Source organism: Bacidia gigantensis (genome assembly GCF_019456465.1).
Source record: "Bacidia gigantensis strain McMullin 20006 chromosome Unknown contig_244, whole genome shotgun sequence".
Classification (NCBI taxonomy): domain Eukaryota; kingdom Fungi; phylum Ascomycota; class Lecanoromycetes; order Lecanorales; family Ramalinaceae; genus Bacidia; species Bacidia gigantensis.
The window spans coordinates 152,083-164,714 of record NW_025408600.1 but is presented as its reverse complement, the minus strand read 5'-3'; the positions used below and the strand labels follow the sequence as shown (position 1 = coordinate 164,714).

Sequence of the window (12,632 nt, the reverse complement as noted above, 5' to 3'; positions counted from 1 at the left end):
TCTGATGAATAGGGCGTTGGGGAAGGCGGGTGTGAGGACGGAAGAGAACGGGGAGGGTCGTGTAGAGCGCTTCTCGAATGTGCAAGAGGCGCGCTTAAGGGAAGACAGAGAGTAGTGGGGCAGGGAAGGGAAGATTTGGGACATGTTTGTGGCATTGAATTCATTGGGTCTATCTTGCTAGGCTGATTCTTGTGCTAGTAGGGGAGATGGTGGGTATGGCATATGTGTTGGGTCTGATTCATGCCTTTTCCTTCTCTTCCTCTTCTTTGGAAGGGCCTGGTCCAGGTTTGTCTGTACTGGTGTTGTCGGCGGTAGCTGGGGTTTGACTATCTGCCTCAGGTGCTTCTGTGTCGGTGCCGTCTGTAGTGGGTGGGACTTGTCTATTCTCTCCAGCTTCTTTTGTGGCTCTGTTTGTGTCGGGTTTATCTGTAGCAGGCCCGCTTCGGACCTGACTATATTGATCAGGGCCTGTTACATTGCTCAGTGTCGTAGCAGGAGAAGCAAAAAGACCCCATTGAGCCTGACCAGGGGCTGCGGTCTGATTGACACCAGAATTCTGGAAAATTGGTGATCTCTCTGCACTTCGTGTACCTCCAGTAAATCGATAAGCCAGTCCTCCCGTTGCACTTTGGGGTGGTGGCAAGGGGGAAAAGAGGTTTCCTGCAGTTCCCGTGGACGTGAAAGCGCCAGTGGCCGCCGACGTATTGTGTATGATGTCGGGCTCGCCGGTTTGAAGCATATGTAAATGACCCCAGCCTCTCTCGTACAAACTCAGTTCAAAGTACCTGTTACAGCGCTGGCACTCAAAATGTCGAAAAATATTCACTTCCTTGAAGCTCGTCTTCATGAGATTGTCTCTTGAGATTTCCCTATAACAAGCCGCGGAGAAAGCGTTATTGGGAAAACCTTGAATGTCGAGATTATCAGGTACGAAGAAGCGATGTGATTTCTCGGGTCCATAGTTGACGAATCTCTTGACCGAGATAGCATAGTGTTCGGAAGAGAAGTTGAAAGGAGCGAGGGGAAGAAAAAGCGAAGATATTCTGACGTCAAAGGCGGTCTTGATGAAGTGTTCGAATCTCTGGTCCTGGTCGGAGCGTGTGTGCCCGGTGTGAGGTCTTGCTCTAACGCAGCAGAAGATGGGTACGGCCATGTTGGGTGCTGCTCGAATGCATTAGCATGGTTCAAGAAGTGGTGTTCCAGCACGAGAATAGATGCATACCTCACTTACGCTGCAGCAAAAGGGGAAGATTGGATGAAGAACTGAAGATCTACAGGTCGGGAGAGGAAACGAAGTCTGATGGAAATGCCAGCTAGAGAACTTACTGAAACCTACATGACCTGCCTACGAGCCACCGAATGTGACACAGCAACTGGCCGAAGCATCTGGCGAAATCCTCATAGGCGGTCAGGACATCCTGTCAACACGTGAGTATGCAAATCTCTAATTGGGCAAATCAAATTTACACCGCCATAATTCTCGGATGTCGTGTGTCTTACCGCCAACTCCTCACTGCTGCTATCCGTGAACTCGTCATCTCGTATGACGAACTTCAAGCTACACAGGGTAGATCATACTCAGAATATGCCGTCTAGCCACTTCACAAATCCAGGAAGTGCCTCTGCCAACACAACTTCGGAATTTGCCTGGCGATGTTGCGGCTACCAACATCCTCGCACCCTCGAGGTACGATTCTGCAGCTTTCCGAGAGAGCAAATATTCTCACCACAGCAGACGCTCAGACGGAAAATGGCTCCTGCTTTGGCCTTGATACGTCACAATTGCTTTTCAGAGAAGGATTTCGCGGCTTTCCGCAGACTCTCCAGGCTGTATTCCGTCTACGCATATGCCGTTGCTTGCGAGTTCCCCAACCTTGACCGGAGTAGAGGCAGTCTGATATGGAGTCTCGCAAGAACACAAACTCTGACAGCAAGGGCCTGCGAGAACGTTGCCGCTACATCAATGGGATGTATATCGTCCTTCCCTGTCTTCTCTTTGTTCACAAGAATCTTGAGTGGAGAGATTGTGTGCCCTGATCAACGGCAGGAATATCAGAGTTCCATATTACTCATTGTCGGAAACTTCTGTCTCCTAGATCTTTCCTTCATTCGAACAAACCTTCTTCATTTTCTGCGTCCAGATCCACGAACCAGCTTGCAAAGATGTCTTCCCTCTTCTGCTGCGACTCTCCTCAGCCATACCCTCGTGCATCTCGCACCGACCACGACTCCAAATTCAGCCCGTTCATGACAGCAGCTCTCGGAAACGCCCTCCTAACACCTGCCCCCAGAAGTCTGGCCCTGACTAGCCCCTCCAACGATTCGAACACTGATACCACCCCCGCAAATCTCGACGCTACAAACCCTAACCTCAACACCGACCCGGAAGGCAGAGTAACCCAATACCCCTACATCATCCAATTCGTCAAACAGATCAACCACGGTCCCATCGAAGCAAAACGATATTTCGCTCCGTCCCCCAACTCCTCAGACAGCAATATTACCACGGCAGCACCGCCTTACGTCGAGCTCGCGGAAGCAGATCTTATCAGTGCCAGCTTCGCCAAGGTGAATACGTACAAGAATTACCGCTGCTTGAAACACAATCGCTTTTTTGAGTTGAATCTCTATGAGAAGGATCCGAGCAATAAGCATCATTGGCGTGCTGATGTTGCGAGGCCTGCGGGGGATATCGATTTGTGAGTGATGGGTTGGTTGGGAATGGGAATTGAGAATATGCTTGAGGTGTTTAGGCTGGCTGACAGGATTGGTCAATGAGAGTAGAAGGGCAACGTCGGAGGCGAAGAATGTGTGGTGTCAGTTTCTGGGGTTATGTTGTTCATTCATGACATCTCTGGAAAAAAAGGGAGTTGTGTTACACGTTCGTAGACTCGTAGGTTTTTGTTTCAGATAGCCGACTCTTTATTCCAAAGTCTTCTTACATTGCGTCCAATTTCCATCTGCTTCACTTTCGACCAGCGAATTGCACCGCGTGTGTATCGTACTACCATCTAGAAACATTACTTCTGTTTTCGCACCAGTGTGGGCACTCGTGGGGTGATGGACAGGCCTAGACGACGGCTTCGTACATAGCCTCCACTCCACCACCAGAGATACGGGATAGAAAGCAGAGGTGGGTGATAAAAATCTTGCCCAGACGAGGGTGGGATAGTAGATACATTATCCATTTGCTTCTCACGCCATTTTCGGCCTAGAATCCCACCTCGAATGCATTTTGTAAGTTGGCTCTCTCGTATGGTGGGAACAGAAGAGGGTAATGATAGCAGCATTGAGAGACTAGTTGTAGCATAGACGGCGTACTAGATGCATCGTAGTGTAGGTCTGGTTTGTCACATGCTGGTATGATGCCGTTCCTTCCCCCAGAAATTTGATTTCGCTAGGGGAGTGAGTCTGTCTGCTACTGTACCTGATTTCTTTCTCTTTTGCTTCCAAGGTCCACTCTGCCTGGTCCTCGAAGCTGGGTGTGTCGATGCGAAAGGTTGAAACGGATAGCAAATGATACATGGACCGCCTCTGTGCCACTGAAACATTTGTTAACATCCTAGTCATTTGCTCATTCATCTTTGGGGGGGCTTATGAAGGAAGAGGGCCGGGTGAGAAGGGTAGGTACGCAATGTGTACGACCCTACAAGGGGCACATTCCAGGGAAGGCAAAGATCACCGAGGCAGAAATGCAAACTTGATAGTAAATATCTCTCCTTTTGAATCGTCTTTCCCTAAATTCACTGATCATAGTCACCCCTTTCGCTCGACTTCAGGAGGCTGCTGAAGGACAGGGGTTGATTAGGAAGGGTAGGAATGCATTGTGTATAAACCGTAAGGGGCACATTTAAAAGAAGGCAAAGGTTAGAGAGACAGAAATTAGAGAATTAGGGGCTTACATCTGTCTTTAGGAACTATTTAATGAAAGTTGCTATCCTAAACCTGTTAGGCTCAAGGAATACCATACCTGCTCCACGTAATGGAACACATTCGAGCAATTTGTAGATACATGACGTCAGGTGTGATAGCACCTCCTGTACGCCGCGGGCTCGGAGGCCCTTGCACCTTGTGTCCGGCTTGTCAGTGCCAGTGGCAGTCTTCAACATAGCCAGGTACATCTCGCAAGAGCCTTTAGTCGGGTTTCAGGAATAGTTGCTGTGCCTCTAGGGTCCGTGGTGTTTGTCGAGACCCCTGTGCAGGCCTGGGGAGGAGCATTGGGGGCCAAAACGTCACATTGGACCTCCCCCACATTTTTGCGGCGTCAAATTCAACTGCTCATCATTGCTCCAAGTGCCAATACAGCGAGCAAATCTGCCAATTGAGCAAAGAATTGCGTGCGAGAAGCTGCCGAATATGGCCTCCATACCATCCTCATGCTTCTCATTGCTTTGCATTTCGTGACTAGCTCCAATTGAACAATTGAACCATGAGCAACCGCAGCAACAGCACCGGCTCTTCGTCCAAGTAAGGGCCTACATCCTCACCGTGTGCGTCAATTGACCGACCTACTGACTTTCCATCTCCCCAATAGATCGATCTCCGGTCTCCCCTCTTCGCTTCCTCGGAGGACAGCTGCAATCCCAAATTTTGAGGGAGACAAAGCATTGTTTACTAACAGGTCGCAAACGGCTGTCGAACTCCCAATCTCAAAGGAAACCCGAGTCCTCAATCTGAAAACCGGTACATCGATCCTGTTCTCAAAGGATCCGTCCGATAGGGAGGTTAAATGGCTTGGAATAGAAGATGACGTGATATGGTTAAAGGACACCGCCTCCGGCGCAACGGAGGTTTGGGTTGGAGACGCGGCTGAAAGAGAAAAGAGGTATATCACACATCTTTGTTGATGTTGCGAGACACATCGGTTGAAACATATCCAGAAGCTACTGTGCCGGCAAGATCGCCTCATACGCCTTCCATCTCAAACTCAAAAGACTCTTCAACGAGCATGACGACATTGCTATAGCGGTAGCATGTCCAACCACTTCAACCGGCGGCATGTATACTCTGAAGCAAGGAGAAGACGTGGTAGCAGAAGATGAAGTCACAAATGCGATCTGGTATACGACGCTCCGCAAGAAACCCGTCACTGAAGATGGAACTGAGGCACGGTATATCATCTCGCCGACCAAATGGGCAAATGCTCTACGAGGTACAGGTCTCGAATCGCCAATGCCGTCTCCTCTCGGCTCGATGCATGATTTTGACATCTCCTCAAGCGGCATCGTCTTCTTGTCAAAAGACACAACAGGGGGATCTCCCAACTTTCCTAGCATAAACGTGTATTACATTCCCTTGAAGACGTTCACAGAAGTCTCACGCCCGAGGCCGCAGATCATCCGCGTCAAAGACTACGAAGGGCGCTCTTCTCATCCAGTCTTCTCACCAAATGGTGGTAGCGTTGCCTTCTTGAAGAAGCAGCATCCCATCGATCAGAACGACAGAAACCGTATCATTGTGATCAACCGGATAAGAGACTTTAGAGCATATGTGACTGTAGACGATATGCCGACCCAACAGAGTGAGAAAAGCTGGCATCTTTCTCCGTTCACATTCTCGTGGTCCGACAATGGAACGGAGCTCTATGTCGTAGCCGTCGACCACGGAATCAGAAGGCTCTTCAAGATTCCGGCCGCCCTTTCAAGCATCAAGAAAGAGCCCGAGCCGATAACCAGTGAGAGCAACACTCCTGCTGACGTGAGGCACTTGCGCATGGTTTTCTCTGCGCCAATGGAGGCAAGACCTTGATAATCTCTCGCCAATGGCCCCCAAAAAACTCGAAGGACACATGATCTGGCACCGAAAGTTACTCGTAGCTTTTGATGTGGTACGGTAAACCAATGACCCTGTCAGATGTACAACCGCTGCACTAAGGCGGTTGCACAAGGACCTGGTCGGAGGGCACCAAGTGGAGGGTCATTCTTCTGAAAGGCTGACCATGCTCGACTCTTTGGCTCTATGATGTCCGACAGGGTAATGACTATTATCCTTCAACCCCTTCAGCTGCATTGGTCTTTGTTCTCACCGAAATTCTCGCGTCTTGCTCGAGAAAATGCCTGAACCGTCAAGCGATTAAATGGAAGCTACCTCTTTCTGAGAACATGAACTGCCCAAAAGGTAAAGAGACCGGCTAGTACAATTGTCGACACCCTCTCCATTCCGTCGCTCTGTCATCAGGTCCTGAGACGATATGAGATTTGAACAGATCATTCGCAGCTCCAGATCACACTGTGATTAGTGTCATCACCTCTTCCTGCTTGCCGCTGAGAGCGAGAGAGCTAGCTCGAACCACGGATCTTCTGAGGGCGGCACGTCTGCCTTCTCTGTCATCTGGCACGAGGAGGTAGACTCTTGTCGATGGCAGACTTGAAAGCAGTCTGTAATCGTGCGCCGCAGAAGCAGGACAGGCTCTCTGCGAAGCTGGATTCTTTCAACGCGCCTGTTTGCAGCTATCGTCAAGGCATATCACCGTTTTCTTCAAAGTGTGAGAAGCACATCAGCACTTCCGTATCGGGAGCAGATTCTGTGTTGCGCGGCCATACGTGTTGACACAACACCAGGTGTTGAAGACGAAGCTAGTCTCGAATCCCGTATCAAATCATCTGTTTACGCCTCCTCTTTCCTTCAGTATTGTCACTTCGAGGTTTCCTTTCATTAAGTCTCTCTTCTTTCAAGACATTGCTTCCACCTCATTCCTCACCACCACAACAATCTACACCAACGCCCCCGACATAGACATGTCTCTACACCAATGCCCTCATCCCCTCTCAACTCAACACTCCGCCCAAGTCAGCAGCCCCCTCCTCAATCTTCCCACTCTAATCCATATCCAAATCTTTCACGAGGCCTTCGGAGCTGATCAAATCATCCCTCACGCAACCGCCAAATCACCTTCGGACGTATCTCCCTTACTCACGGCCCTGGCCCTCCTAGTAACCTGCAAATCCCTCAACTTCATCTGCCAATCAATCCTCTACTCGCACAGCTACTTTCACCTCCCTCAACACGCTACCATCTCGCTACAAAAATCGAACACTAGACACGCCCTTCCCGCTTCCTTCCGGATGAAGCGTCTAGGTCTTACCACACTCACGTCACCTGCTACAAACAAGATCAAAAAGATTTACTGGGAGCTAAGTCTCCACGACATCACACTCTCGTTCTTAGCCACCGCGACGAAAGAATTTGAAAGCAAATGGCAGCACAAGAAGGGAGACTGTGCGCCATACATCAGCCGCGCTCACTACCGGGACGTCCAGGGCCATTTCTACGCCGACATTGTAGCTGAGGGCCTGATGCAGATCTGGATCGCGAAATGGCAAAGCGTGATGCAGCTCCCTGCGTTGAAAGGAATGATTGTAAAGGGAGGGGCGTGGACACTTGTGTTGACAGAATGTCAGAAAGGGAACGGGGGAAATGAGCAGAGCAAGAAAATGAGGCACGTCCTTCCCTTCGAACAAGTAGGAAAAGGAACGACTTGGTGTCGCCTCTCCCACCCTCACGGCGCTGACAGCCAGGCTCTCTGGAGCTGTTGCATAAGCAAACTCGTCACCGCCTCCGTGAACGAGGTGCATGATCTGATCCGGGGCCAGGTTCTCCGCCGTGGCTTGTATGCAACGATTGCTGAATTGAAGGGGTTTTCTACACCCCCTTCCTCACCCCCACGCCGACTCCTACAACGCCATAGACAGGGACCAGTCGGAGGGCAGGAAAAGCCGAAGCAGTCGTGGCCAGCATGGCCCCGCCGCTCCAACCTCAGTGAAAGCAGTGACGTTCCTGGAAAAGCCCGCGATGCACCACAAGAATCGGAATGGCGCACCCTCGGCTACAAACTACCTGACCTGGCCACAGTCGCTGGTCTCGGCACTATGAAATTCTCTGACTGGGTTCACGTCCGGGAGACTGAGCACGCACGGCCGCTTGGGATGAAGGGAGAGGGGGTGGAGATGTTTCACGGAGGTGGGAATTGGGTTGGTGCGAAGCGCAAGAGGGTAGGCAGGGGAGATAGGAGGGTCGTGGTTGAGATGAAAGATGACGGGGGAGGAAGAGAGGGGGAGAGGAGAGGCTGGCAGGCACGAGTGAGGGTATGGGGTAAAGATGGAATGGAGGAGGACGATGGGATTAAGGAAGAGGAAGAACAGGAGGAGAATGACACGGACGACGACAGTGATATCACATCCCCTAGACGGGAGGAGTCTGAAGACAAGGAGGACGATGACGACGATGACGAACATAACATCGAGATCAAAACCGAACACCCACATCCCCACTCTTACCCACGCGCATCCTCCTCAACCCCCTCCCTCCCAGCGTCCTCGACCCCCAACCCCAACCCCAACCCCTCCCCCAACCACAGAACAACAGTCAAGATCGAAGCCCCTAGCTCCGCAAACCTCGCCCTCGAAGAAGAAATCGATACCGCGCCATCCTCCCCCCTCTCCGCCGCGCCCAGCACAGACATAGACGCGAGCTGGGGCCGCTGGGTAGATATCGAAGCGGGCCGCGGTAGCCCGTGGCGGGTGTGGACGGAAGAGGTGGGGAGGGATGGGGGGAGGGAGGGGAGTGTGCTTTGGCGGGGGAGGGAGGGGGAAGAGGGGTCAGAGGGGTGGTGAGGGGTGGTGAGGGGGGAGGGGGTTTAGCGTGAGATTGATTTGTTGAGGATTGGACAGATCACCACGTATTATTGGGAAGGATGAAGATCTATTCAGAGATGGGGACGATTGGTTGGGAAGAGGCTAGCACAGGCCAGCGGGGGAGAGGAAAGGTGGAAGCAAGGTTGTCTATCCTCCACGATACTTTTCGACGGCGAGAACTCGCTGACGCGACATCAAAAGCTTACGTTACACAACGCATCATTACCGACCTGTGAACAGTAGTCGAGCAAAGTCTGTGAATTTGGTGCCTGTCTAATCAAACAGTTCCTCCTTTTCCCTGGCATACCATACCGTACTGTCGAACATCCAATCCCCCCTTCCCCCCCCCTCCTTTGCCCTGCTTGAGCCCCTTCATCTGAGCTACCATACACAAGATACCAACATGAATGCGAAAAGCTAGAGCTAAGCAATCAAAAAGGGGACTACGAGATCAACTTCCCACGTATTCCAATTTCACACCTAGAAACACGTTGAGAGGAAGGGCAGTGCCAGCACCACTCCTATCCACATCCACACCCACACCCACAACCCCTGTTCAAACAACCTCGCCATTGTTGACGCAGCACTCTTCATCCCTCCCCCATTCGCGTTCCCGTTCCCACTCCCCGCCGATCCCAAGGTCGCTGGCTCCTCCCCCACCCCACCCCCTGCACTCTCCCCTCCAGCATCAATCTCACAAACATCCACCTTCTTCGCCGCACAGGCTTTCACAAACGCATCATTAACAGCCTGATCAGAACTATTGAAATACGCCCGCACCCACTTCACCACCATCCTCGCGTCCTGCGCCGGCGGGCCTTGAGACCAGTCTTTGTTCCCGTTGCTCCAGTGCGAGAATGTGAGATGGCCTGCTGCCTCCACCCCTGTTGGTACGCCTTCTGAGAATCTGGTTAATGTGTTGTCGCCGTTGGCGGTGGAGAAGGTTACGGAGGTGGTGTTGGTGGGGGAGAGGATGAGTTGTTGTTGGAGGAGGAGGAGGAGGGAGGGGAAGGGGAAGAAGGTTGTGAGGGGAGAGGGGGGAGCCAGTCTATGCGATAGGAGTGGGGGGAATCTGAGGGTGAGAAGGGCAGGGTGGGGATCTTGTGCGTGGCTGTTTCTTGGTAGGGTTTTAGTGTGTTGGGGTTAGGCGCAAGGGGGGATTGGAGGACGAGGTTTATGGGTCGGGCTGTTGTGTTGTTGTTGGGATTGGGGGGAGGTTGCGAGGAGAGGTATTCGATGTCGAACTCGGCGGTGTCGTTGTGGTACTGTAGTCCGCGGTATTAGCGACGGCGAGCTATTGCGGGAGGGGGTTGAGAAGGGGGGCATTGCTGTGAAAAGGGCGAGGCGTGTTGCTGTTGGGTTTGAACTGTCGTGACGGTGGAAGACGGACTCACCCAGAAGAAAGCCCCACACGTCCCCTCCACATCTGTGAACTGAATCCCGGCCCTGAAAGTCCCATACAAGATGTCCGTCCTCCGACTCACGACCTCCGTCATGCCAACGAGCATATTCCTACTCCCACTCCCACCTCCATTGCCACCCGTGTCAGTACCTCTGACGAAGAGCTGTAGACCATCCCTGCCAAGACTTGTCAGCTATACCCTACCCCAAACCCTGCTTCAATCGTAAACCCCCTCCCCTTAGAAAACAACAGAAACAGAAACACAAGAATGATGGCTTACCCCCCAAGCACAGCATTCGCCAAACTCGAGTTCTTCCCCCAAGGTCCATCGTCAGGCGGGACGGTGTAGTTCTGCGGTATCCAGTCCCCCCACCCCGACCCTGAGCGCAAAGTCCTCAAGCGCGTGAATGATGTTTCGATGCTGGATGTTAGGAGAATCTTGTCCGTGGTGTTGGGGACGGTGAGAGAGTAGCCGCATTCGCAGGATGCGGTTGTTGGGGGGACGTGGGTTGTGATGATGAGGGTGGTGAGGAGGGTGGGGATGAGGGTGGTGCTGGAGAGGACGTTGCGCAGAAGGGACGTGAGGGCGCTGGAGCGCGGGCGTGAGTGTGGGGAATGCATAGCATTGAGATAAGGTATGGTAGCGATAGTGGCGATGGTGGATAGCTGGAAAAGAACTGAATGGTGGGATGTCGATGTTTGTGTTGTAAAATTGTGTTGTCAGGTGGGTGTAGGAGTGATGCATGCACGACCGGGTGCGCGCAGCTCATTCCTAAAGCGTGATTGATGCCCTAGTTTCAGGGCTTGAATCGTTCTTTTTCGCAATTGTGCCTCAGGTTGTTGATATCTAGGCTCTGCTAATCATGCTACTACTTGCTATACCACCTTGGGAAAATACTGCCACCTTTTAGTGCTTTGCCTATCCACCACAAAAAGCCGCCGGATATAGCCCTACTCCTTTGCTACCCTGACGCTTGTATCATAGAAAAGAATTGAAGAAAGATCGTCAGACATGAAGTGAAGGCTGAAAGATGTCGTTAAGAGTGACGTGAGAGGTCACGAGTGTGCTGGGTTGACAGCGTGTATATGCCTCTTTAGGAAGCAGCACCGATGCGGGTGTTTCCCGATTTAGTCTTCCCAATTGGCCCCATCTCAATGTCATCCTTATTGGTGAGGCGCTCACGGAAGCCATCTTTTCCATCCTTGTCATCCGCAAGTTTGCCGTAGCTAGAATGCTTGCTTGATAGGCCGTTGTCCGGCTTAAGAAATTCTTGCCCTTTGCGTACCTTTTCGGCGTCTGGAGGCTCGCGACGGGATTTGGGAGTGCACCAACGCTTGATGACTCCAGGTAGATCCTCGATGGCAGCTTTGAGGGTGGGAATCGTGCAAGCGATGATCGCGGTGCACGGCTCGACCGAATTGTAGATCGAAGAAATTAGGCCGTCATAGGAATCTGCATGGTGTTTGAGCGTCGTGTAACGAAGAATGCTCACGATGCAGGTGCTAGTCATCCTTCAATTAGCCCAAGTTGTCAAGGTCAGCAAGGCTTTGCTTCTCACGTACACAAAGCCGGCTGCGAAGGCGACACTCATACCAGCCTTTTGGCGGGCCGATACAGCGGGAAGCTTCCAGATGTATGGGATCGGAATTAAAAAGATCAAGATGTCGGTGATGATGTTCTGAATGGCATTGACGCGAAAGAAGATGGTGAGGTCTAAGCACTTCCCGTGGATTGACTTGTCCCATGCGTAGCGCACCGGATTGCATTCAAAGATGGAGACAAGAATGCTCCCGACCATGTATAGAGAAACCCACGCGATCAGAATGTTGTCGATGATCTTGAAGGGACGACCCCAGAAGAAGTTGCGGTAGATTAGGAGGAATGAGAGCTTGACCAAGTTAATGGTCAGCTTGTAGAAGATCTGGCCGGCATAGCCAAGCTGAATTGTTAGTTCTGTTTTCCAGTACGAGGTAAAAGGGACATACCTGACTGCCAATCATCTTATCGTGTGCATTGACCTCCCAAGAATGCTTACCTCCGCCGTATTCAACACCTAAAGCTTGTTAGCATCATCAGTACGAATGTGATGTACGTTTTTGACGGACCAATGCACCCGACCAAGTTGAGGCCGATATTGAATAGCTGAAGGTCTCTAGTTAGCCAGCTTCAAGTAGCAGTCTCCTTGAAGACTCAGTTGGTGGCATTCTCTGCGTACGACAGCCAAAACCAAGGCATAATCTGCTGGCACCCAAGGTATTTTGACATTGTAGATCTGCTTGGAGACCATACGCCAGATGGTCAAAATGAAGCCAATAGGACAGAGCACAATTGCGGTGATGAAAAGGCTCATTCCATGACCGTACAAGAAGCTCTTGTGGCCTTCATAGTCCGCCATCTTGTGTGGTGTCGACATTGTGTTGATGGGCGCACGGTGGCAAGCAGGACGATGTCTTTGCGAAAGCTGTCAGCAAAATGGAACACTCGTGCCAACTGAACCAATTGCAGCCAATGGTACTTACAATCGCAAGCAGGTGTAGCTGTACAGGGTTCTGGGTCATACAAAGTGATGGCAGTGAAGAGGAAAAGTTGAAGTGTG

At 51.6% G+C, this 12,632-nt stretch overlaps 5 protein-coding genes across 5 annotated transcripts; 3 read left to right on the top strand and 2 right to left on the bottom strand.

Moving 5' to 3' along the window:
• Nucleotides 1-238: 238 nt before the first annotated feature.
• Nucleotides 239-1,153, bottom strand: KY384_004741 (uncharacterized protein; the record flags this gene model as incomplete). The annotated part of the gene is made up of 1 exon (XM_044813246.1): nucleotides 239-1,153. The coding sequence occupies one exon, from the start codon at nucleotides 1,151-1,153 to the stop codon at nucleotides 239-241; it is 915 nt and encodes a 304-aa protein (XP_044669524.1).
• A 1,010-nt stretch (nucleotides 1,154-2,163) lies between these two features.
• On the top strand, nucleotides 2,164-2,778 carry KY384_004740 (uncharacterized protein; the record flags this gene model as incomplete). The annotated part of the gene is made up of 2 exons (XM_044813245.1): nucleotides 2,164-2,699; nucleotides 2,754-2,778. The coding sequence occupies 2 exons, from the start codon at nucleotides 2,164-2,166 to the stop codon at nucleotides 2,776-2,778; spliced, it is 561 nt and encodes a 186-aa protein (XP_044669523.1).
• A 1,651-nt stretch (nucleotides 2,779-4,429) lies between these two features.
• KY384_004739 (uncharacterized protein) lies at nucleotides 4,430-5,748 on the top strand (the record flags this gene model as incomplete). Its single annotated transcript, XM_044813244.1, has 3 exons — nucleotides 4,430-4,467; nucleotides 4,622-4,825; nucleotides 4,881-5,748. 3 exons carry the CDS (start codon nucleotides 4,430-4,432, stop codon nucleotides 5,746-5,748), a joined length of 1,110 nt encoding a protein of 369 aa, XP_044669522.1.
• Nucleotides 5,749-7,064: 1,316 nt separating this feature from the next.
• KY384_004738 (uncharacterized protein) lies at nucleotides 7,065-8,869 on the top strand (the record flags this gene model as incomplete). Its single annotated transcript, XM_044813243.1, has 2 exons — nucleotides 7,065-8,519; nucleotides 8,699-8,869. 2 exons carry the CDS (start codon nucleotides 7,065-7,067, stop codon nucleotides 8,867-8,869), a joined length of 1,626 nt encoding a protein of 541 aa, XP_044669521.1.
• Nucleotides 8,870-11,129: 2,260 nt separating this feature from the next.
• Nucleotides 11,130-12,431, bottom strand: KY384_004737 (uncharacterized protein; the record flags this gene model as incomplete). The annotated part of the gene is made up of 5 exons (XM_044813242.1): nucleotides 11,130-11,538; nucleotides 11,599-11,975; nucleotides 12,022-12,089; nucleotides 12,142-12,178; nucleotides 12,252-12,431. 5 exons carry the CDS (start codon nucleotides 12,429-12,431, stop codon nucleotides 11,130-11,132), a joined length of 1,071 nt encoding a protein of 356 aa, XP_044669520.1.
• Between the last annotated feature and the right edge of the window lie 201 nt (nucleotides 12,432-12,632).